This window comes from Phragmites australis, chromosome 7 (assembly GCF_958298935.1).
Source record: "Phragmites australis chromosome 7, lpPhrAust1.1, whole genome shotgun sequence".
Taxonomy (NCBI): domain Eukaryota; kingdom Viridiplantae; phylum Streptophyta; class Magnoliopsida; order Poales; family Poaceae; genus Phragmites; species Phragmites australis.
The window spans coordinates 34,909,180-34,932,909 of NC_084927.1; the positions used below are offsets into that span (position 1 = coordinate 34,909,180).

Sequence of the window (23,730 nt, forward strand, 5' to 3'; positions counted from 1 at the left end):
GCCAGCTTTGTGTTTGCTCATGTGATGAGACATTTGTGTATTTGTATGGAAGAAAAAGTAGAAGTTTCTGAGGCATTCGGAAAAAAATTCCTCATGGCCAGAGAGACTGACTGTCTATTAGTAAGCTCTGAAGAACTAAAGAGACACGTGACATGACATCCCGTTGTTAGATCTCAGCTATCCCTGTCTCACTGTTCTAGTGCTCTCTCTCTCTCTACTCTCCCTTCCTCACTGGCCACTCACACCCACCCAAGCAAGGAAGAATGGAGTACGAGAGGATTCATCAGAAAGCCCAGGTATCCATGCCATGCCAATGCAGTAGCTCGTTTGATCTGAGCTACTTGCTGGCCGCTCAATTTGCTTCGTAGTTCTTCAAGTGAAGTGTCTTTTATCCCTTCATTTACATAAATACATTTCCATTTGCTTTCTTCGGAGACTTCAGTTTTATTGCTATAGATGTGGTTTCTTGCCTTGTTGCCAAGTTTGCTTCTTTCTTCCATTTCTTTAGAAGATTATTTTTCCTCATGCCCATTTGGGCATGTACTCTGTGGGAATGTTCTGCTTCATTTCAAGCTAGTATGTAAGATTGACACTCCTATGGGACAACTTGAGAACAAAGTGGCCAAGCCTTGAAATGATACAAGATGAATAGAATGTTTCTTGTTTAGAGACGTGCCATCCAATCTGTTTTCTCAGTGGAAGTGAAGCCAAGTCCCAAGTCCAACGCTAAATACACAGTTCTACAGGAAAAATGATCTTTTTTCCCCCAGGTAGTGGCGACCTAGCTAGAGTATTCATTCTGAAGAATTTGGTGTCGATTACAGTACGTCCTAGCATTTTGCATGGTGAAGGTGATGAATTCAATAATTTGTGCCGCATTTTCTTTTAACACTTAGTTCATGGTTGAGAAAAAGCAGTACCCCTTCCACTTAATCTCAACAAATGGCTGGCATCTCCTACTTCTACCGAGTACTAAAGTATGCCCTTTGGGGTAAATTAAATATTGTCTAACATATTTGCCAAGATTTTTGTGCAATAGTTACCACCTTGAATTGCAATATTTTACAAGTTAGAGCTTTCATGGAGAATGACTCATAGCTCTGAGGTTCCTGCAGGCTGGTGCTCTTTCTCCAACGAAGCTAAGGATGAAGCTTCTGGGTGCCCACAATCGAGTAAGGGTCATCACCAACAACTCATCGTCGCGCACATCGCCTGCAAAAAACACTGAGACGTCACAAGCGCAGAACAGGCTCTTAGTCTGTGATGTTCTTGAAGAAGGTACGAGCAAATTGGCCATTGATTTACTGACTTACCCCTTTTCCTGGCCAAGTCAAGCACACACCCTTCTTGTTCTGCAAACAGTTTCAGACAACTCTGATGGCTCCAAACGCCCTTCAGCAATCAACAAAACTGAAGCTGTAGAAAATGATTCAGCATTGGATAGTAATAAGGTCCAGAACACATCCAAGATTTCAGTTCCCCAACCAGCACCAGTCAACTCAAGCATAATATATCCAGTGAGAACTGTGGAAGATGACGGTAATGACTGTGATAGTGGGCTTGACAATGCTAGTACCAGTAGCTTTGAGTTCCATGGAGGTGAGAGGACGGCGACGCAGAATCCAGCGGCGGGATATTTCTCTAGACAGACTTCCTCCAAGTGGAATGATGCAGAGAAATGGATTGTGAACCGGCAGAATGTTAATCAGAACATCTCCAAGGGCACAGCACAAAACCAGACTGCACACCAGATGAATTCTGCCGCAGCCAGGGGTGCCATTGTACCCAAAGTTTCTGGTCGCCCTGTGCAGAACATGAAACGAGTGAATCCAGCTTCTTCTGCTTCTCGAAGCATATTAGAGAGGTTATCTTTTGCTTCGCATCAGCCAAAGCTGGTTAGGCATGCGGATGTCTTTCCAGTTAATAATGCTAGTGCCACCTCAGAGTATCACAAGGCAACTGACCCTGGTTCATCAATTGCAGTGAAGCCCTACAGCGATCCAAAAGGTAACTTAATCGCCGAAATAGCCAGAAACGCACAAAATTGTGACATGAAGCAAGTATGACATATTGACGCTAAACTTTATCTGTCTTGAAAACTTACTTGAACTTGTGTGAATTGTCGTGTGCAGTTATTCGTACAGTTCAGTCAGTGTCCGTGAGAGATGTGGGCACAGAAATGACTCCAATACCTAGTCAGGAACCTTCAAGGACTGGAACTCCACTTGGGTCAATGACACCAACACGAAGCCCTAATTGTTCGATACCATCGACTCCTGTAGGAGGGAGGTCAACAGCGTCACCCGGTGAAGACAACACAGATGATGGTCCATACTTCAACAGAAAAGGTGGCACAAATGAATTGTCAGATACTGAAATGAGGCTTAAGACAAGGAAAGAAATTGCTGCCCTTGGTATGCAGCTAGGAAAGATGAACATTGCTACATGGGCTAGCAAAGAAGAGCTAGAACTAGTCTCTGCAGCACCGAGCATTGCTGATATGGAGCGGATGAGGAAGGAATATGCCTCCCGTGCAGCAGCATATGAGGAGGCAGAAAATTCTAAACATACAGCAAGGTATTGTTCAGTCTGAATATTTGATCGTTCTTGTTGGTTTCATCTGCTACCGAGTTACAAAGAGACAAATAACTTGTAAATATTAGTTTTGTTCATCTCATCATGTAATGGAGATTGTTTTCCTCAGATTAAAAAAGGAAGATGTGAAGATTGAAGCTTGGGAGAGTCGTCAAAGAGCAAAAGCTGAATCTGAAATGAGAAGAATAGAGGTGCATTTCCACTTTGCATTTCATCCTCGGTGTACCTAGCTTTCTTTGCATAACAACAACAACAACAAAGCCTTTTAGTCCCAAGCAAGTTGGGTAGGCTAGAGATAAAACCCAACAAGATCCACCAAAAAAGAAAAGAGGATGGGAAAAAATGGAAAAGTCAGTGAAAGCCTTTTAGTAACTGGTTTCCTTGCACCAACACAAAAATTCTTACTCAAATTTTGAATGCATTATACTCTTACATGTCTAGTAATATGCTAGTAACACTAAAAATCACTTTATGGCAGGAACATGCAGAGAGAATGAGAAGTGAGGCCATGGCAAAGATGGCTGAAAAGTTAGAGATGACACGGCGTATAGCCGAAGAGAAACGAGCGTTAGCCAATGCCAGGATGAACCGGCAAGCAGCAATAGCAGTTCAGAAGGCCGAGAAGATTCGCCAGACAGGACGAGTTCGAGGATCAAATATCCTATGCTGCAGTGGCTGCTTCTGTGAACCTTAGTGGATGCTCAACAACTAATATGTTGAACATAGTGGTGGGAAATCTAAATTCCACCCTCTGTAAGTCAGCATTCCTTAATTTTAGTATGAAAAAGGGAATGCCTGATTAGGTACTCAGATGCAAGACGCAAACACATTCTTGTTTGCCATGTAAATCGTTCAAATGCTTTTATCTTGGTCAGTGTAAAAAGTACCCAGTTAATTGTTGGTCGATGAAGGAGAAGCACTCAATATGTAGAACGTAAAGGTGATGAGCAGTGGTTGACCAAGTTTTACGGGGTAGAGCCACAACGGTGAGGCCTTGCGATAAAAAGCTTTCGAAGACTAATTAACCGAGTTTCTTTTCTTATTTCCTTCCGTTCTCATTTACTCCTATGTGGCACAGCTAATATGTGATTATCCTAGCTGCAGGTCATGGCATGCCTCTCGGGTTAGTCATGACCCCAGAACCTAAGGAGCTCAGGCAGATGAAGCCACCATGCCGTACCTCCACGGTTCAGCTTCAAACCAGAGTAGCCAGCGCTCAGTGGATGCGCAGTTGACATTTCCATTTCGCGATTCATCCGGTACTGCGAAAAGCAGCTGAAATGGAACAAATCAGTATGGGATCTTACAAGCAGCTGAAACATATTCCATAATGCTTATACATTGATAAACTAAAGTTTTTGATGTATGGAGCACAGAATTCGATGGCATTGGATTGGATTTGATTGGATCCGTCCCCGTTGATGTATGGAACACGCAACTCGATTGCATTGGATTGGATCCGTCCCCCGTTGATGTATGGAACACGCAATTCGATTGCATTAGATAGAAATCCATGTAAGTTTATCTGGTTGTTTTAAACAGAATAGCTTTTAATATAATTCAGCCCATTTCGTAAAAAAAAAAACTGAATAGCTTTTAATATAATCTAGCCCATTTCGAAAAAAAACCAGAATAGCTTTTAGAAACCCTAACTCAACCTCTCCCAAGCACCACCTGTCTTTACAACCTCTTGCCATCCACCCTTTGCACCACTGCGCTGCCCTTGTGGCGCCTCCCGCCACCAGGCTTCTTGCTTGATTATGAGAACTTTTGATTTTTTTCTACCTACCATCGAAACTTCTTCGACTAGTTACAGAGGTATGGTGGAAATTAAGGTGCACGATTTTGAATAGGGAACATGTAAGAATGTATAATATTAGCCCAAATGACATGTCGCAGATATCTCATATTTGCTTTTCTTTTGAGATGGACATCTTGACTCTTACAAACGGATCCAATAGCCCATATCATCCATCATGAATATGAAACTTTTATTTTGTGCTTTTGAACAGCTTTTGAGATTAAAAATAAACTTTTATAAAAATAAAATGTTCTGTTTTAGGGCGGTGCAAGATAAGGCCGACCAATATAATGGTGTTTTCGGATGTGCAATGGGTGAGTTACTGCTGCAGTATCTAGGAATCCCGAATCACTTTCGAAAACTTAGAAACTTAGATTGAAAGGGAGTAGATGAACGAATCAAAAAAAGACTGAGTAGTTAAAAGGCCAAGTACTTATTTACGAGTGGCAGATTGGTATTTCTAAACTCAGTTTTTAGTTGGCTACCCACATATATGATGCCATTCTTTCAAATACCACGTGACGCTTAAAAAAGATCAATTATTTCAGATCAGTATTCTATTAGCAAAGTGATAGTAAAAATAAAAGAACTACCACCTAGCAAAATAGAAAATCTTGTGTAAACCCAAAGACATGGGTGAATTAGGGATAAATGATCTTGACATCCAAAATACCTCTATCATATGTAAGTAGTTGTACAAGTTACCTCTATCAAAATAAATACATGGGGACAAAACTTCTTTCGCAAGTTGAAGGAAAACCAGGTGAGTGACTCATATTTCTAGGCCAGACTTATGAAAATGAAAAGTATTATATTCCGTTATGATACTTTTATCATAAAGAATGGATCTAACGTTAGATTTTGGAAGGATATTTGATTAGACAACTCTCCACCGAGACTCCAATATCCTTCATTATATAACATAGTGCGAAACAAATAAGACTCGATAGCTAAGACGATGGAGTCATTCCTCACAAATGTTTCATTCATGCGGGGCTTGAATGGCCCGAAATTAGTCATGACTGCTCATCTCACCAATATCACGTTGTCTAGGGACCGAGATGAGTTTATATGGAGCTTAAACAAGTCAGAAAAATTCACAGTTAACTCTCTGTATAGGCATTGGTGTAAAGTGATGAACCAATCCAGAATAGTAAAATATGAAAAATTAAAGCTACCATTAGAAATAAAAATATTCATGTGGTATTTACACAAAGGAGTTTTGGTAACAAAAGATAACCTAAGAAATTGGCTCCGTTCATGGTCTGCATTACATCAGTAGCAACACCGTGAGTTGGTTATTATGACATGTACACAACTGTAGCAGACGACCAGTATGCTCCTTATCTTGTTTAGATGATAACATAGACTCCGTATCTAAGTCTAAGAAGAATAATCTCGCTCAAGGAGATGTATTTCCATCTTGTTCGAACTTTCTATTATGTGTTTCATGTAACGCTCTTTTTCCTTAGATATAGTTGTGTGTATCTCGGTAATGCAGAGACCAAGGGTAAACTCATGTACGATTATATCAGCTTGATATAATGATAATAATTAATAAAACTCTATTTTTCAAAAAAAAAAATCACTCATCGTGCTCTTCTAAACTCCCTCCCTTGATCTTGATCCCCTCCTACCCTTGCCACCTCCACTGCCATCGAGGCTTGCCATCAATTCACTAGCCCCACCTCCTAATGTTGCTATTGTCGCCGACCATCTCCCTTGTTACCTTTCATTCTCTTCCTCACCTTCATCATCTTGCTCCCAAATCACTCGGATCTGATGGCCAGAGTCACCGACCAACATGGCAACATCAATTAACCTCCGCCGATTGCGGGCCGAGGTACGAACGACACACAGCTTGGTGTTCCGAACTTTTTGATTTGATTTTGATTTTAAGTTACACATGAGCCAGGTGGATAAATTCCAAGTGTCTCTTTGCATAGGCACATCGATCCGTAAACACATAAAAGTCGGATGATGGCTCTAAGTGGATACTCATATGATGCCTCTTGGCGGACGGGTTTCTAGCCTTGTGACAACCCTCTAAGGGTGAAGGGAACTGATCGGGGGTTCGAACTCCCGGTCTCGCATCCCATTAAAAGGCCTCCAATAAAGGTCCAAGAAAATAGGATCCGGTGCTAAAAAAATGATGCCTCTTCGCATGGGCATGTCCATCTGCAAACAAACAAGTCTTTTTGCACAGATAGATATTGTTAGAATTATAGTGGTCTATATAATTTTAATAATTCTTAATAAATCTTAAAGACCCATATTGTTGAGAGGCGGCCCATGATAAGATTAGTACTATATCATTAATAGAGGTGGAGGTGAGTGATTTTCTCCGTATATATCTAAAGACCCCACCTCATTGGAGTGAGAAGATAAACTATTAACGAGAGTAGCCCTCAATTTAGGAACGCTCTTGTTACGTGAGTCTATATAAGAATTAAGTTTTTTTTTCTCTTCCTCTCATTGTTGCGTTGCTATTGTAGTCTACTTCATCTCAACAGCAGCGTGCACCGGCAACCGGGAGAACATGTTTCCGAATAAGGTTTTTGGGACGCGCTATGTGCGACTGTTTGAGTTCTTCACCATGGCTTTTCTTCCTAGTTGCTTGGGTGCCGCACGCTGTCATCGTCAAAAAATCTGGCGCGTTGTTAGCAGGATCGATCGTGTCATCAACACGATACAACCTACACCCTCATCAATTTTCACAGCGCATGATATGTACGTAAAAACTATGTCACTCGTACTTTATTTCATACGATCTCTAATTTCGAGTATAGTGGATCTAGGCATATATAATGATATCATACATATGTCTAGATTATGCTATGATGATATGAACGTGTTAGTTTATTAGTTTACGCTCATGAATTATTTATAGATTAAATTAAACCTAAAAGTGTCTTATTTTTCAACAATCCAAAAATCTTATTATAGGCACTTTGGTTTATCAATAGCTGGATTTGTCGATGCACTGAGGCCGGACAAGTTTTCTAGTGTGCACTTTAAGAGATGATAAGTTAAGGTCACTTTGTAGCTGACGGCTATGAATGTCTACTGGGTGGCTAATGGCAAGCCGGAATGAACCCTTGTGAGCAGAAAAAGACGTTCACAGATGCCAATACACTCTTTGTAGGATGTATTCTTAGCGTTCTTGGTGACCGTCTTTGTGATGTGTACATGCACATACAAAGTGCGAAGGGGCTGTGGGATACTTCGAAAGAATAAGAGAACGGGATTTGGGAGGTCGCAGAACGACCCTATGGTTGCAAACCTGTGGGTTGTAAATGTGTGTTCAAGAAGAAGTTTATGTCTGATGGTACTATTGAAAAGTACAAGGCTTGGCTTGTGGCTAAGGGTTATACCCAAAAGGAAGGCGGATATTTCTTTGACACTTATTTCACCTGTTACGAGTTTGACTACCATCCGAGTGCTACTTTTCTTAGCTGTCTCACATAGTCTTATCGTTCATCAAATGGACGTTCAGACAACTTTCCTTAATAGAGAGTTGGACGAGGAAATTTATATGGAACAACATGATGAGTTTGTAGTAAAAGGTCAAGAATGTATGGTGTGTAAGTTGTTGAAGTCCTCATATGGTCTTAAGCAAGGGTATGAGAAGTTCGATATAACTTTAACATCTGCAGGCTTTTCGATCAATGAGGCAGATAAATGTGTATACTATCGCCATGGTGGGGATGAGGGAGTTATATTGTGTATGTATGTTGATAACATATTGATATTTGAGATAAATCTTGACGTGGTTAGTGAGATCAAGTCTTTCTTGTCTCAAAACTTTGATATGATAGATCTAGATGAGACTGATGTAATCTTAAACATCAAACTAATCAAAGGAGATAATGTGATTATTTTTACACAATCTCATTATGTTTAGAAGGTCCTGAGCCGCTTTGGCTACCAGGACAACAAGTATTTTTCAGCACCTTATGACCCCAGTGTGATACTTCGAAAGAATAAGAAAAGTGGAAGAGATCAACTGAGATACTCCTAGATTATTGGATCACTCATGTACTTAGTTGGTGGTACAAGGCCTGACATCTCATTTGCTGTGAGCAAATTGAGCCGGTTTACTTCTAACCCGAGTGATAAACATTGGCATGCGCTTGAGCGAGTCATGCGCTATTTGCTTGGTACTATGTGTTATGGTCTTCACTATTCTGGATACCCATCGGTATTGGAGGGTTATAGTGATTCAAACTGGATACCTGATGTCGATGAGATTTACGCCACAAGTGGATATATATTCACTCTAGGTGGTGTTGCTGTCTCATGGAGGTCTTGTAAACAGACCATCTTAACGATGTCAACTATGGAAGTAGGACTCATTGCATTAGACACAACCACTATTGAGACGAGATGTGTGTGTGAGTTGTTGATGGACTTGCATGTGGTTAAGAAACCGCTATCGGCTATCTTTATGAACTGTGATAATCAGACGGTTATTATCAAAGTAAATAGTTCTAAGGATAATGATAAGTCAAAAAGGCACGTAAAGAGGCAGATTAGAGTTTGTTAGGAAATTGAGAAACTCTAGAGTGATAACCTTGGATTATGTCCAACAGCTAATAACATGAAAGATCCCTTCACAAAGGGATTATCACGGAATATGATAGAGAATTCATCGAGGGAGATGAGTATGAGACCCATGTAAGTTATACTATAGTGGTAACCAAGCCTATATGATCGGAGATCCTGTAAATTAGGACATAGGAAGAACAAGCTATTGGTCTAACTGAAGTATAGTACTTTACAACATACTCCAGTGAAGATGCAATATTCTCAGAGATCTATAAGGCAGGTTGGCTATTGCCTTAATATGTTATGTTGGCTTTAATAAGCAAAGATGCTGTCCTACAGAGTATTTTTGAAAAAACACATCTATATGAGCCCGACTGTTGGTCGCGGTCTGTGAGACTTGGATAATCTCTATTAAGCTCATGAAGAGGCCAATGAGTAGACTTATATGCTCCATCCACGGGGTAGCCTATAGGCAGCCAAGTATCAGTTATGACCTCTAATGAAACTTGTTTGCACAAAACTTGTAGTTCAAGGCGTAATCTATTGTTCAAGTTGTGAATGAGTGTAGCTTGATGTTCTAGGTGGATGTTCAACTTAACAATCTTCACTGAAACACTAGTATATCAAACAACAGTGGGAAACAGATAAATCTCTATGGGACTTTGAGATTTGGTGGAGGATTGTTAGAATTATAGGGGCCCATATAATTTTAATAATTCTCAATAAATTTTAAAGACCCATATTGCGGAGAGGCGGCCTATGATGAGATCCACTTTCTATTAGTATTGTCGGTGTATCAGGAACCAGGGGTCCTCGAATCCCGAGGCCAGGCCAGCCATCCGTCACATGGCGTCATCCCACGAGGTCTCTCCTGTAGGATGAGAAAATGTCAAGTCCTGGGAGAAGGTGCTTGGGCCATGGTCGGTGGCCCCCCGAGTACCCCAGTTCCCCGATGATCCACGGAATCCAAGTACCGGGAAGAAAATGCCCGGGGAGGTGTACTGTCACCCTCGAGCACCCTAGTCCCCCGACGATCAGAAGAGCTAAGTTTCGGGAGAAAGTGCTCAGGGCTGCGTGCGGCAGCTCCCGAGCACTCGGTTCCCCGAGGATCCGTACAAGAGTGCTCGAGAGAGAGTGCTCAGGGCTGCACGCGGCAGCCCCCGAGCACTCGGTTCCCCGAGGGTCCGTGCAAGAGTGCTCGGGAGAAAGTGCTCGGGGAGGTGAACAGTACCCCCGAGCACCCGGCATCCCGAGGACAAGGATTGGCATTCTCGGGAGAGAGTGCTCGGGGATGTGAATAGTACCCCCGAGCACTCGGTACCCCGACGACCCAGGAAGACCCCTGAGGGGCCTATCGATGAGGTGTCAACCAGTCAGAGGCTCGATACCGCATTTAATGAGCGTGCGTGGCCTGACACCTCCTATTGCTCCCGCCGCGCTCAGCGTCAGTTCCTGCCATGTTTTGGCAGAGAGGCGTGGGGTCATTAATTGCATGGGTCCCGTCCCATGCCATCCGGCTTATCTCGGGATAATGTCGTAAGGATCAGGGCGTTCCGTCTGCCGCGCTGCTGTGGCAGGGGAACAAGACAGGGCGAGCACACGGGGTTGCTCTGCGGCTGCCTGGTGGGCTCTCTCCACGGCGCCCGTTGCCAGGGCATTTATGGTGACGGGTGATCGAGCGTGCGACGCATTTTCCACCCCCGGTCACTTCGCCCAGAAGAAATGATGACGCCCTTTCCATATATGGCGTCTCGGAACTCGAGCCCCCCTCCTTCGGTTCGGGGCATGTCGCGGCCGGCGAGTATTTAAAACAGTCGGCGGCGCAGAAGCAAGGAGAGGTAGATAGAGAGAGAGAGGGAACAAGAGATGAAGAATAGCACAATAGAGACCAAGTGCAGACACGAAGAACACAGCGCAAGAGAACACTGTGAGGGAGGCTGAGCTCAGTTCCAGCCGAAGAACCAGGCGCCTCAAGCTCTTAGATAGACCCACATTCTTGTAACTGGCAACATCCTTGAGGGACTTCCTCAGGGCAGTTATAGCATCCACATATGAGTAGGGTATTACGGTCCTATGCGGCCCGAACCTGTCTAAATTCCGGTGCATTTACCTTTTCTCGCACTAGGTTAACATCCCCCACCACCGGCCGTTGCATTCATTCCCATTTATTTCTCCGACGAACTTATTCAGAATCATCCCCCCGACCGAATCTCTAAAAAAGGGATCTCTCGGGATCCCTGCGACAGGAGTTAATCCTCCGATAAGTATCATATTGCTAATAGAGATAAAGGTGGGTTTTTTCCCTATATATCTAAAGATCACACCTTATTAGAGTGAGAAGATAGACTACTAATGAGAGTAGCACTTAATTTGAAAACACTCTTATTACGTGAGTCTATATAAGAATTAGAGTTTTTTTTTTCTCTTCCTCTCACTCTTGCGTTGCCACTGTAGTCTACTCCATCCCGCATCGGCGTGAACCAGTAACCGCGAGAGCATGTCTCCGAAGGCATCACTTTTGAGATCTTACACTGGGAGAGGACAAATAAGATTTTAAGAAGCGCTCCACGCAACTGCTTAAGTTCTTCACTACGGCTCGTCTTCCTAGTCGTTTAGACGCCGTTCGTTGTCATCATCAACAAATCCGGCGCGTTGTCAGCATGATCGATCGTGCCGTCAACACGTTGCAACCTATATCCTCAGCAATCTTCACAGCGTATGATCAGTATGTAAAAACTATGTCACTTGTACTTTATTTTCTGCGATTTCTAATTTTGAGTATAGTAGATCTAAATATATGTAATACTATATTACACATGTCTAGATTATATTTTAATAATATGAATATATTAGTTTATCAATTTACACCTATAAATTATTTATAGATTAAATTAAATCTAAAATTACCATATCTTCCAACAGATACTATCACCCTTAGAGAAGATTGTCTAGCGGTGGAGGCAGGGGACTGAGATCCAGTGCAGTCCCTCCGCCGACTGCAACTTTAGGACTGCACGTGATCTCAGCGTTCGTTACAACGGCAGACAATACAAATCAATTGCTACAATAGGGTCTGCTACATAGATTTTGCTACAGAGACTATGCTACAATGTATCGATACATTATTTTTCCTAAGTTACCATCACACTAACGAGTGTACAGAACCAGGTCCGGAGGCAGGGTAACCAAAAGCAACACCACGGCGGTGACCAGAGGTCGCAGTGGCGGAAGCACCTCTGTGGCTTTGTGTCCTGCAGACACCAACACCTGAACATCTTTCTCCCTCCCGCTAGTACAAAGTGCACGTACGACTGCTCACTGGGGCCCGACGAATTTATGGCCCAGCGAGGCAGTGTCTGTAAATCGCTTCGAACAACCAGGCACGTACTCCAAGCGGGTAACTGTAGCCGGACGGAATCCTGCTAGATCGAATCTCGAGTGCCAGTACGTCTGTGCAACACCTCCACTGACACTTGGACCCCACATACGAGTCAGACCCACTGCCAGTGACTAACTGCCAGATTCTGCTGTGTGTATCCAGAGGCGCGCCGGTAGGAACTCTCCGCCCTGCCTTTTTGCCACGTCATGAATCTACAAAAGTCACCGAACACAGATCTTTCACATCCCACTGCAAGGCGGTCCCACGAAAGTGTGGACCCACTTAACAGTAGCAGCATAGCATTTTAAACGACCGGGGTACGCCAGAGAGTAACTGTAGCGCACCTCGCCGCGTAAATCTCCAGCGCCACCGAAGGATTCAAACTGTTCTCACTGGCCTCTTGGCCCCACGAGTCGTGGTCCCACTGTGTAGTGAGGGAGCTGTATATTCCCGCACCTGGACGGGGACGCATCGAGACGAAGCGGAGCCTTCATAGATTATTCTCCCCAAAGTCTCTCCCTGCCTCTCCTCCATCTCGCGATCGACCCCTCGCCCTTTCTCTTCTCTCGCTTCCCAAACTCCGCCTCCGCGCCCTCTCCCCCCCCCCACCCTCCTCCCACTCGTCATCTCGCGATTGGCGAATTCTTGGGTTCCGCGGCCACCCGGATCCAGCTCGACGAGGCCAGCTCCTCTAAAGCTTCGGATTGCGCGAGCGGGCGCTGCTCACTCCCAGTTCCTCCTCCTCCTCCGCCGCCGCCACGACGACGACGAGTTGCTGTGCCTGGGGTTGGAGACTCCACCGCCTCTCTGTTGACCATCGGTGAGGGACTCAGCTCCTTCCTCGAGTTTCCAGCTGCTGCTGCTGTGCTGTCAGCTCGCTAGTCACCCAGTTCGATCGCGTCGTGCTGTGATTTGATATGTCGGAGATGGAGGTTTGCGGCGGAGCTGGCGTGAGCAGCTGGGAGCTAGTAGGGAAGTGGTGTCGTTTGTGTTTGTGCGCTTGCTTTTTTTTTTCTGTGTGCGGGTGGGTGGGGGCGGCCGTGTGTTGCTGTGTCAGTCGTTGCTTTTATCTGTCTCGCTTTGTGGATTGGTGCTTGCGGAGCTGGAAGCTCCCAGGATTGCTTTGGCTTATTTAACCGCTAGGACTTTGGAGGCGAGGGACTGGAGACTGGAGAGGTGGGGTAAGCGTTCATGTGGCTTTTTGTGTTTTGTTTTCCGAGCTTGATGTGATCGGTTCCTGATTATGTAGTCTGCTGCTTCAATAGTAGCTGTGTGAATCTGGAGACTCATGGTGGGTGGTTCGTTAATTGGTGGCTGACTGGCTGTTGTACACCTGATTGGAGATTATGAGACGGGATTCAGGGCATGCGTTTTTTTATGCATATTTGTTGTTTATATTCTGATGTTATAACGATTTGCTTGGGTAAGGATGCAATCGAAATTGAGTTTGTTGTTGTTTTGGTTACTTCGATTCTTCCTAAGAATCGGTGTTTGTCATGGTTTGAGTTATTTAATTGGATGGTATATAGTGTTAAACACAATCTATACACCTTTTCCAGAGTTTCTTCGGTTTAGGGGTTTTGGTTCTAGGACTTTCAGGTTGTGCTTACATGGAATGCTTTTAAAATTCTAAGGATGTTTGAAATGTTATTAAAGTTTGAGGGTTTTTTACTTAGGTTTATGACGTATTGATGAAGTGGGTGTGGGTAATGTGCCAAGGTGGTCAATCATAATTTTTTCAGGTTTCCGTGCCAAGATACATGCAGACAATTTTTGTAATGGAAGATAGTGGCTAGCGGGTAGTTTTCAGTGTGTAAAGTATCTATGTGGTTCATACCAAAGCTCCATTTATTCAATTATGAAACTTTGTTCCATCTCATCTCACAATCAGCTATTTCCAGGATATGGTCTGAAGTCTGAATCAGCACACAATATAGAAATCTGAGCCCTAAATCTGCTTCATTTGTGAGATTGTGACAGTGCCAAGTATTGACGGAATTGTCACTCTGCAAGATGTTTTGGCACGTGCCTGGACTCTCCGCTGCATCACCTGTGAGTGCTTGCACTTTGATGATTGCATTTTTTTTTTGTAGTGTACAATTTTTTTTTTTTTTTACCGGACATTGTGCTATTTCTTTCAGGTGGATACTATTTTGGACAAGGAAAATTTTAAGTTGGAGGATCTTCTCGAGGAGGATGAAATAATCCAGGAGTGCAAAGCACTGAATACCCGCCTAATAAATTTGTACTGTTCCTTTTCTAGAGCACTGTTTCGTTATGTTTGTGATTTTCCTAGACCTGGTGTAAATTATTTGGTAGTAAACTATCTGTTTTATCTGGTTATTGCAGTTTGCGAGACAAGGTTCAAGTGGAGCAATTGCTCTGCTACATTGTAGAAGAGGCACCTGAGGATGCAGAAAAGAAAAGGATATTTAGGTATAACAATTAGAAGGCTAATTGAAGCTGAATAAAACTCATTTTGTGCAATTTCCTAATGTGGAGTTTATTCAACACCATGAAATACCACTGTGCAGATTTCCTTTTATAGCTTGTGAAATATTTACGTGTGAAGTGGATGTCATCATGAAGACATTAGTGGAGGATGAAGATGTATGTTTTAGTTTTAATCTAATTACTGTCTTGATGCCATACTGTAATTACTGTTCCTATGATACGGTGTAATTTTTTTTGCAACTAAATTCGTGATCTCTGTGCAGCTCATGAATTTACTTTTCTCATTCCTGAAACCTGACCACCCTCATGGTACATTGTCTGCTGGTTACTTTGCCAAGGTACTTTTATGCAGCTTTTAACTTCTGAAAAAAAAAAAACTCAGTCTGGATGATCAAAATGGTAATTTTCTCATTCTTACACTGACATTTTAAATGGTCATGATCTTATTGCTTTTGCAGGTAGTGATTTGCTTGATGCTGAGGAAGACACTCCCACTTGTTAGTTACGTGCAGGTTTGTGTAGTTCTAGTGTCATTTGTCAGCTCTCCTTTTGTTCTTCTGTGTTTCTGTTTGTTCACTGATCTCTCATGTTAGCTATTCATCCTGCTCATGCATTGGTATGCCGAATAATGCTTACTGTGCTGTATGAGTCAATATATTTTTATTATTGTTTTCTTTATGGGGTGGGATGGGGACAGTACCTATTGTAGCTAACCTCTGCTAGAGCCCAGCTGGTGTCTGAATCATGAACTCGGCATCTGGTTGTATAATCAAACACTACTGACCCTTTTCTGGGAACCTAAACTGTACTTCTCGATGGCTTTTACATCCATGTAATGTCTACAGGTGTTGGAGGTCTGAACATCTGTAAAACCTTTTATATATCTCCTTATCCTGTGTGTTGTATCTAGAATTAGCACTCGAGTATGTAATAACTATTCGCTGTTGTGTTCCTTCTCCAGGACCATCCTGAAATAGTTAGCCAACTTGTGGATCTTATTGGGATTACTTCTATCATGGAGGTCAGATTTCTTTAAAACTTTACTATAATTGTACTTTTTTGTTTTAATCACATGAAAAGTTGTGGCACCAAAGAATATCATTAGCTGTGATACTGACAAATGAGGGCTTTGCCCATGTCAATGGTACACTCAGTAGTATTTTTGAAAATATACTTTTCCCGTGCAGTGAATTAAAATGCCCAGTTTCAATAGTTTGATTTCTGTTGGTGTGTAATGCAGGTTTTGATTCGCTTAATCGGTGCTGATGAAACTATGTATTCAAGTTACGCGGATTCTATGCAATGGTTAGATGACATAAAGGTCCTTGAGATGATTGTTGACAAGTTCAGCACATCAGTAAGAACTAAAGATTGCTTTTAGCATCTAACCTTGTCAGTTATCCACTTATCCTGTTTATTGTTTTCAAACTATTCTAAAATAGTATCTGTTAATATTTGTAATGAAATGATGTTGAAAAGTTATTGCTCAACTATATAGCCTTCACTGTGATAATCAGAAAGCAAATGCATGCTCTTAGCACAATAAGATCGCTCTTGTAACTTTGTGTTGTTTCTGGGTAAACCTGCACTGCTTCCAGTGCCTGGTTGGAATCAATGGATGGGTTGAAAAGCTAGCCTTTTTGGATATTGACTTGGCAAAGCAAGATAAGTCTTGTCCAAAAGAAGATTTTCTTGAAAACTGAAGCGTTTGTCTCTAGCAGAACAAGCTCACATCTTTTTGCAGACCATTGGCGCAAATATGGTTATCCATTACATAGCTTGGTTAGAATTCTCTAATCTGAACCAATATGACTGTGAAAGCCCTTGTTAGTGGTCTGATCTCCTCTGAATGTGATATCCTATGGTCCATTTTCTGGTTCTCATTTACGTGGTTGTTGAATAAGATTACATTTTCCTGGTAATTTATGCTTTTACGGTCAATGTGATTCGTTTTTTATTTAACTTCTATTGCAGGATTCTCCTGAGGTTCATGCAAATGCTGCTGAAATCCTTTGTGCAATAACTAGATATGCCCCTCCAGCACTTGCTGCAAAGATTTCCAGTCCAAGGTGCCTTTGTTGCGCACTCTTTTATTGTACTACTTTTTGAATTTGTCATGATTTGTATAGTCTAAGGGCTTTGTCTTTTCAATCCGATATTCAACATGGTTGTGGGCATTCTTTTTAACTTAACATTTGCAGCTTTGTGGGAAGATTATTTCAACATGCTTTTGAATCTTCAAGGCCTAAATCGGTGCTGGTCCACTCACTGGCAGTGTGCATATCTTTGTTAGATCCTAAGAGACTTGTATCAGCTTCCTACCAGGCTTTCTGTAGTCAGTTAAGCCATGGAACACTGGTCACTGCAAGTCCAGAAACAGTTAATGGCATGCTGGATAGCCTAGGTTAGTTGTTGTTTAGTCTTTTAAATCCTTGTATCTTTCCATATGGAGACTCATGAACTCATCATAGCTACAGTCTTCTAAAGTGTCATTCAAACTTCTATGTTCTTATCTATGATATTTCAGGTGATTTGTTAAAGCTGCTGGATATTTCATCTGCTGAAAATGTTCTGCCAACAACATATGGAAGCTTACAACCTCCTCTTGGCAAGCATCGCTTGAAGGTCAAAGTGCTTGGTTCTGTAATGACTTGCTGATTGGAAATACTCATGAAATGAACAGCACAGCGACTAGTGCTTGAAGTGCTTGACAACTAGACATTTGACAATTGACATAGTGTTGGTTTACACACCTTTTTTTTCCTGGGAAAATATCAAGAATTGGTTGCTTTATCCAAAGAACTGGTGCTATCCGTTTCTTCAATTGTAATTTATAGAACAATTTTCAGTAATGGCTTTGATTTTCTTCATTATTGTTGAGTCTGGCTATTTCATTTTTTTCAGATTGTCGAGTTCATCTCTGTTCTACTGTCAATTGATAGTGAAGCTGCTGAAATGCGACTGATCCATCTAGGAGCAATCAAGCGTGCTATAGATCTATTTTTTGAGTAAGTTAGACTTTGGAATCTGCTTCTCAATAACTTTTCAGAAAGCTGACATAGACTTCCATCTTCAGGTACCCATTTAACAACTTTTTGCACCATCATGTGGAGAATATCATCGGGTCCTGTTTAGAAAGTAAGCAGGATCACCTGATTGGGCATGCTCTTGATGAGTGTAAACTTGTTACAAGAATTCTGGAAGCAGATAAATACTCTGCTCTGTCAACAGATTTAACTAAGGTTAAAAAAAGTTACCTTACTGCTTCCATTGTTTAACTGTTGGTTAGTTTATTAGTTTCTTTTTTTTTCATCCTATATATTCTCCTATTATTTTCCTGGCAGCATACATTATCTTCAGAGGGGAAATCTCCACCAAGGATAGGAATTGTTGGTCATACGACACGCATAGCTAACAAGCTCATTCAGCTAGCCAACACCAACATCGCAGTCCAATCACATTTGCAGGTTTAAATTTGATTCTCATTATCTAGATGAAAGTGCTGCAACCATTTACATTCCTAACATGTTACTAGGTGCGCTAGTCATTACTGGTCACTTGCTAGCTATCTGACAGATCCTTACTACAATGGTCGACAAAAAAATAATATATCGTCTATTTTTTTTTCTTGTTTTCCCTGTCTCGATTCTATGGCCTGCATTGAACAAATGAACGTCATGTTGAAGTCACTAGAGTTTGTGTGATATCACCCTGTAACTCTTTGATTGCAATTTTGGTCTTTGGAAATCTTGATAGTTGCAAGTTAAATTCCTCCGCAGATAATACAAGACAATGTGTCTAAGATCCAATGTGGATCAACTTCAATACCTATTATAATTGTAACTAATCATTATATAATCTGAAAGAATGTGTATGCTAAGGTTTGAGAGTCACCTCATGTGCTAACTACCGTGCTTGTTGTGGGCTGTTTAATCTTTATTGGTTCATCTTCTATATACAAGCTCATTCTCTAAAAGACTGCTCATGTGATCTGCTTTTGATGACATAACCAGCAGCCAGCTTTATTTGATACATTTAATTTGTTGAAGCAGAATTCTGGTTGGATTGAGTGGCATTCCAGTATCCTAACAAAGCGTAATGCATTAGAAAATGTTTACCAGTGGGCTTGTGGGTAAGTACCATTTAGCCTTTTATGTTATATCTTGTGCAAGCCTTTTAGCAGAGCTTTATTTTGAATTCTCCTTTTACTCGTGTTGTTTCTTCCTCATGGATCATAACGCACTCTGCTGACAGAAAATGGTATTAGTCAGTGTGATTGCTTTAAGAAATATGCACATATGTTAACTACATCAGTGCTGCTTTGATATCCAAAAGTGCATCATGCACTTTGTCCCTTACTTCTTGCTGGATTTAGAAGGAACTATAGTCAATAATTGTTGGTCCTTAGTAACCAGCCATTACCCACCTGTTAGCTCCCTATGCTATAAATAAAGAGTGATATAATTTCTATTGAGCTCGAAAACATCATTTTTTCTTTCTACTGCTTCATAGGGCTGTATATATTCATATAGTGTGCTGAAAATTTGAAGTATTATATTTGGACAAATGACCTTTACGATTATTTTTATATGAAACTTGTAGTTTACATTAGTTATTACAAGAAAATTTCAGTGATGGCATCATTACATGAAAGAACAGTGTGATGTTTCAGAGTTTTCCTCATTTTGGAGGAACCACTAGGCCCAATTGTGGCCAAACTTCTGCCCCAATAGGACATAAGGCATTGATGCCATAGTTCTAACATCTATCAATACTTTAATACTTCAAAAGGGCTGACTATATGTCATGCATGTCTGCATAAACTATATGGAGTTACTGCAGACTTCAGCTGCTGTGTTTTACTTATCTTGCTTTGCTATGTGTCCTGCATTTACTGGGAAGAAAGATCATATGCTAAATTCCGTGTTGCTTCTCTGGTTATAGTCGACCAACATCACTGCAGGATCGTGGTAGGGACAGTGATGATGAAGACTTCCGAGATAGGGACTACGATGTGGCCGCACTTGCTAGTAATTTAAGTCAGGCATTTAAATATGGTACTTACAGTAATGAGGATATTGATGAGGTCAGTATTTTCTTGTTGAGCAGCATTCTTACTGCTAAGGTGTAGGTTGCATATGCAGCTGTATTAGCCTTGATTAGTCCTATTGTTTTTGGTTTGGAATCTTGCATACTTATGTGCTCTATATGTAGGCCTACCGATCAACATTAAAAGATTGAATCAGCATTCATCCCAAGATTTGAAATGCTGAATTTGTGGACTTTGAAGTTTAATAATCATATTATGGACCTAACCTAAGCAGCATGTTTCGGCTTTATTTGCATAACATTTGAAACATTATGTTTTGTTTGATAAGTAACTTTTTGATGGTATGATGCATGCAGGCCCAAGTATCACTCGAGCGGGATGATGAGGTATATTCAGATCTGTTTGTTTAGACTCGCTGCATGATTTTGAACCATCCATCAACCTGACAAGATTGTATTTGCTGATTCATGATTCTCTTTCTGATTATACTCTGTCGCAGGATGTATATTTTGATGATGAATCTGCGGAGGTAGTAATCTCCTCTCTTCGCCTTGGAGATGTACAAGACAGGTTTATTCTTGTCTATGTGCTTTGGCTACTGTTCTGCATCAGCACATTTGAACGACTACAATCGACTAATGAAGAATATCCTTTGCAGTAGCTCTCTCTTTACAAATTCCAATTGGTTTGCGTTTGATGAGGACAAAGCATTGAATGATGGTCCGGTTACCTTAGAAGCTTCCTCATCCCCAAATTCAGAGAAATCTTCGCCAGAAGTGGATGACGAGTATGATGAAGTAATTCTTGGTGAAGTTATAGATGACACAAAAGGTTCTAAACCACCTTTTCCAATCTCCAACAAGGACTCAAGTGAAGAGTCTGTTCACACAGTCTTGACAAATGGCCCCGTTGACAAGTTGGAAGATGACATCAGACCACCAACTCCTGATGTGAAAGAGAGTCCACCTGAGTGTGTCGAATGGATGGAGGAAGAATCTGAACCTGGTGTTGTTGCTGAGAAGGATACTGCGGTTCCTAATTTTGAGGCTGGAAGTGAGAAGCAGCTGAATGCCACCGATGATGTCATGCCTGTTGAGGCCAAATCAGAAGAGGAAAAAGCGAGTGATAATTCTTTTGGATCTTCAATGCCTGAGGCTACAGCAGAAGAAGCGTTACCAGTTTCACCTGATGTTAATTCAATCAAGCATCCTGAACCAGTCAATGACAGTACCGGTTTGGAGTCTCCAGTGGACGAACAAAACCACGAGAAGGATGAAAATCAGGGGGAATGAAATGAATTTGAGGGCAGCAGACTTTCGTTCACATTGATGATGGACGTGCAGGGTGCTTGGGGAACTGGTCGGATCATTCTTGTACAAACAGTTGGAGGGTCATACATGGATATTTTTCTATACAGTTTGCTTAAGGAGGTCCCCGACACTCACCTGATGGAGCCTCAAAGATTTAACTTGTCTCATGGACCTGCTTAGGTTTGATTTGTATCATAATTTATTGGAGGTTCGTTGATGCTGTGCCAGTGCCTGCAGTCTCCCGGCTACATTTTGGCACAAAATGCTGGAAATAGTCAGCCTTTTCGTTCTCAACCAATAGTTGGGGTTCTGCTTGTGTCACCGACTCACCGTGGTAAATAACCGATTGGTGATACCTGGTTCTGCTGCATGTCAAATGCTGTAGCTTGTGCTATTTGTATGAAAATTTTGACCCAATCCCAGCCAGTCGATTGTTGTCATATTCAGAATTTGTTCCGTCGTATAAACTATAAAGACAAGATAACTTCTATTCTTCCCAGGTACTTTATTCATTTGTTATGTGTAACTTTTTTTTAATCTTAACACCATATTTCGAACGACCTTTGATATTTCAGCCATCTGTTCTTATTTTCTGTAAAGCTGAAGCAGTTGTTCATAGCTATACTCCTTTTGCCCCCTTGAATTGAAATGGTGATCTCTTGTCTATTAGATGAATGTGCTTTACAGATAATTACTGAATCTATAATTAGTTCAAATCTGAATGTGGACCTGCATGCATGAAAGAAACTTGCGGCGCAGCAGAAAATTTCTGTTGATTGGTGAATGACTAGAAGGATGCTGGTCAGATTTCAATGTATTTAAAAGTTGGCAATGCTGCGTTTTTGCTAGCATGCTAGGTGATCTTAGCGATTGGCAGTTAATACTTCTATTAAGTAAATTGGTAGTTAATAGTTGTTCATGGCCAGTAGAACGCAAGGCGACCTGCAAATACACCTAGGCCTGAAACAAATGATGCAACAGTTTCAGCTTTAGCATTTGCAACCGTCGAAACACAGTTGTGCAGTAACGCTTCACATGCCATTTTGTTCATTTGCTCGTGCCCCATTTGTTCCTCGGTATAAACGAGTTAAAAATGGGTGAACGAACACCATGAATACTTTTCCAAGTGTACCCCGGCGCTCCCGTCCAGTATTTACTCCTGGTGAGGCACACAATTCACAGTTCCTTTTTTCTCCAGCAGCAGCAGCAGCAACGAGTTAGAATCAGCAGGCACACAGAAGAACCACTTCTTCTGCAAATTATAAACCAACAGCTCCAAGCGTCAGCGCCCGGAAGAAATCTACGCACGCTGTTCTTACCGGTAGTGGATACCTTGATGCGTTTGGGCGGCATGTACTGGTAGCTGTCGCTGGATTTGAAGTCGGGCCTGTACACGCCGTTGCCGGCGCCGCCGTTATCCCTGAAGGCCGGCGGGATGCCCGCCTGCGCGTGCCCGGGACCGGTCGTCTTCTCGTCGTCGCGTGCCCGGGGCCGGTCGTCTTCTTGCCCAAACTTGGGCAGCGGCCGCCCCTTGTCCTGCAGGCATGGCCTTGCCACGTCAAAATCACAACCAATTCGTAATGGATCTGCATTGCTGTGCAATGCAACCGTTCGGCATGGGAGCCTGGGATTTATCTGGACATGGATCCCGTAGGCCGGCAGATGAGGTGAGCAGAGCAGATCGTATCGGGGATGGCTGAGCTTACGATGGTGCAATGCAAAAACGTCAAGAAAACGTTGGAATCCGTTCAGCGGGTTCGGCATGGGATGAAAAACGCGATTTTTTCAGAAGGAAATGGAGAGGTATTTGGAGGGGAAAAGATACTGCTGGCAATGCAATATTCCACCCACCAACGCACCGGATCAATCTCGTAAGCGTCACAGAAAGAAGAGCTCTCCGGAAAGAAAATAATGGAGTCAAAGAGAGTTGGTTAGAGGAGTTACCGTCGTCATGGCCGGGAGGGAGCTAGCCCGCGGGGACGAACTCGACGCCCGGCCGGCCGCCGGGGACGGGAGAGAAGAGAGGTGGAGAAACGACGTAACCAGCAGGAGCAGCGGTGATAAAAAAATAGACGGGAGGGGTGGCCAGGAGCAGGGATGTCAATGACGATCCGATCTCCGATTCTTCGTGGAGAATTCCCTTATTAGGGGACGGAGATGTGAAAACGCTTCCCGTCCCCGCTATATTCTCGATATCACATATATATACATATTTTTCTTAGTATATAAATATATAAATATTACATTACGTAGGATAAATAATAAATTACTCTTATTCTTTTTTATCTAACTACGATGTTTAATCAATCTTATATTAATTATCCTCATATATATCAATAAATTACTTATTTATATAACATACATATTATTAATATATAAAAATAATTAAATATCATTCAATTTTACATCCCTATTGGGAATCTGATCCCCGCAAATTCTCCGTGGGGATAGAGATGAGAGAAATCTTTCCTCCAATAACTAAATAGGGACGAGGATTAGAAAGCATTCCCCGCAGGATTGACCCTGTTGCCATCTCTAGCCAGGAGGGATGGCGCCCTCGTTTTATACACAGGGAGGTGCCGTTCGTTCTCCC

The 23,730-nt window shown here is 42.2% G+C and overlaps 3 protein-coding genes across 10 annotated transcripts; 2 read left to right on the forward strand and 1 right to left on the reverse strand.

Annotated features, from left to right (window-relative positions):
• On the forward strand, window positions 1-3,973 carry LOC133925002 (uncharacterized). 5 transcript variants are annotated; one of them, XR_009910879.1, is made up of 7 exons: window positions 1-376; window positions 1,116-1,278; window positions 1,363-2,007; window positions 2,133-2,577; window positions 2,705-2,786; window positions 3,074-3,581; window positions 3,700-3,973. XR_009910879.1 is itself a non-coding variant. In XM_062370783.1 (6 exons), the coding sequence occupies exons 1-6, from the start codon at window positions 264-266 to the stop codon at window positions 3,287-3,289; spliced, it is 1,584 nt and encodes a 527-aa protein (XP_062226767.1). In that variant the 5' UTR covers window positions 1-263; the 3' UTR covers window positions 3,290-3,639. The 5 variants fall into 5 exon arrangements, 1 of the variants encoding a protein (XP_062226767.1); XR_009910877.1 differs by having other exon boundaries at window positions 1-296; XR_009910878.1 differs by having other exon boundaries at window positions 1-296; window positions 1,399-2,007.
• Window positions 3,974-12,807: 8,834 nt separating this feature from the next.
• Window positions 12,808-21,650, forward strand: LOC133925004 (uncharacterized). 4 transcript variants are annotated; one of them, XM_062370788.1, is made up of 20 exons: window positions 12,808-13,143; window positions 14,225-14,375; window positions 14,465-14,568; window positions 14,673-14,759; window positions 14,858-14,933; window positions 15,041-15,115; window positions 15,236-15,289; window positions 15,739-15,798; window positions 16,018-16,134; window positions 16,752-16,846; window positions 16,979-17,181; window positions 17,305-17,402; window positions 17,682-17,785; window positions 17,854-18,019; window positions 18,122-18,244; window positions 18,830-18,909; window positions 19,722-19,863; window positions 20,184-20,213; window positions 20,327-20,397; window positions 20,489-21,650. In XM_062370788.1, exons 2-20 carry the CDS (start codon window positions 14,337-14,339, stop codon window positions 21,117-21,119), a joined length of 2,355 nt encoding a protein of 784 aa, XP_062226772.1. In that variant the 5' UTR covers window positions 12,808-13,143; window positions 14,225-14,336; the 3' UTR covers window positions 21,120-21,650. The 4 variants fall into 4 exon arrangements, with proteins under 4 accessions (XP_062226772.1, XP_062226768.1, XP_062226769.1 ...); XM_062370784.1 differs by having other exon boundaries at window positions 12,809-13,143; window positions 20,486-21,650; XM_062370785.1 differs by lacking the exon at window positions 12,808-13,143 and adding an exon at window positions 13,387-13,504 and having other exon boundaries at window positions 20,486-21,650.
• Window positions 21,651-22,245: 595 nt separating this feature from the next.
• LOC133923659 (uncharacterized) lies at window positions 22,246-23,201 on the reverse strand. The gene is made up of 3 exons (XM_062368947.1): window positions 23,082-23,201; window positions 22,470-22,673; window positions 22,246-22,389 (listed from the first exon to the last, which is right to left on the reverse strand). Exons 1-3 carry the CDS (start codon window positions 23,088-23,090, stop codon window positions 22,291-22,293), a joined length of 312 nt encoding a protein of 103 aa, XP_062224931.1. The 5' UTR covers window positions 23,091-23,201; the 3' UTR covers window positions 22,246-22,290.
• Window positions 23,202-23,730: the final 529 nt, after the last annotated feature.

Bases quoted from the DNA above. Each gene is read 5' to 3' on its own strand.
- LOC133925002 (XM_062370783.1), top strand. From the start codon at position 264: ATGGAGTACGAGAGGATTCATCAGAAAGCCCAG. The intron at 2,578-2,704 runs GTATTGTTCAGT...TGTTTTCCTCAG, and splicing joins AATTCTAAACATACAGCAAG to ATTAAAAAAGGAAGATGTGA. The intron at 2,787-3,073 runs GTGCATTTCCAC...ACTTTATGGCAG, and splicing joins CTGAAATGAGAAGAATAGAG to GAACATGCAGAGAGAATGAG.
- LOC133925004 (XM_062370784.1), top strand. From the start codon at position 14,337: ATGTTTTGGCACGTGCCTGGACTCTCCGCTGCATCACCT. The intron at 17,403-17,681 runs GTCAAAGTGCTT...CATTTTTTTCAG, and splicing joins TTGGCAAGCATCGCTTGAAG to ATTGTCGAGTTCATCTCTGT. The intron at 18,020-18,121 runs GTTAAAAAAAGT...TTTTCCTGGCAG, and splicing joins TGTCAACAGATTTAACTAAG to CATACATTATCTTCAGAGGG.
- LOC133923659 (XM_062368947.1), bottom strand. The intron at 22,390-22,469 runs GTATCCACTACC...TATAATTTGCAG, and splicing joins TGCCGCCCAAACGCATCAAG to AAGAAGTGGTTCTTCTGTGT.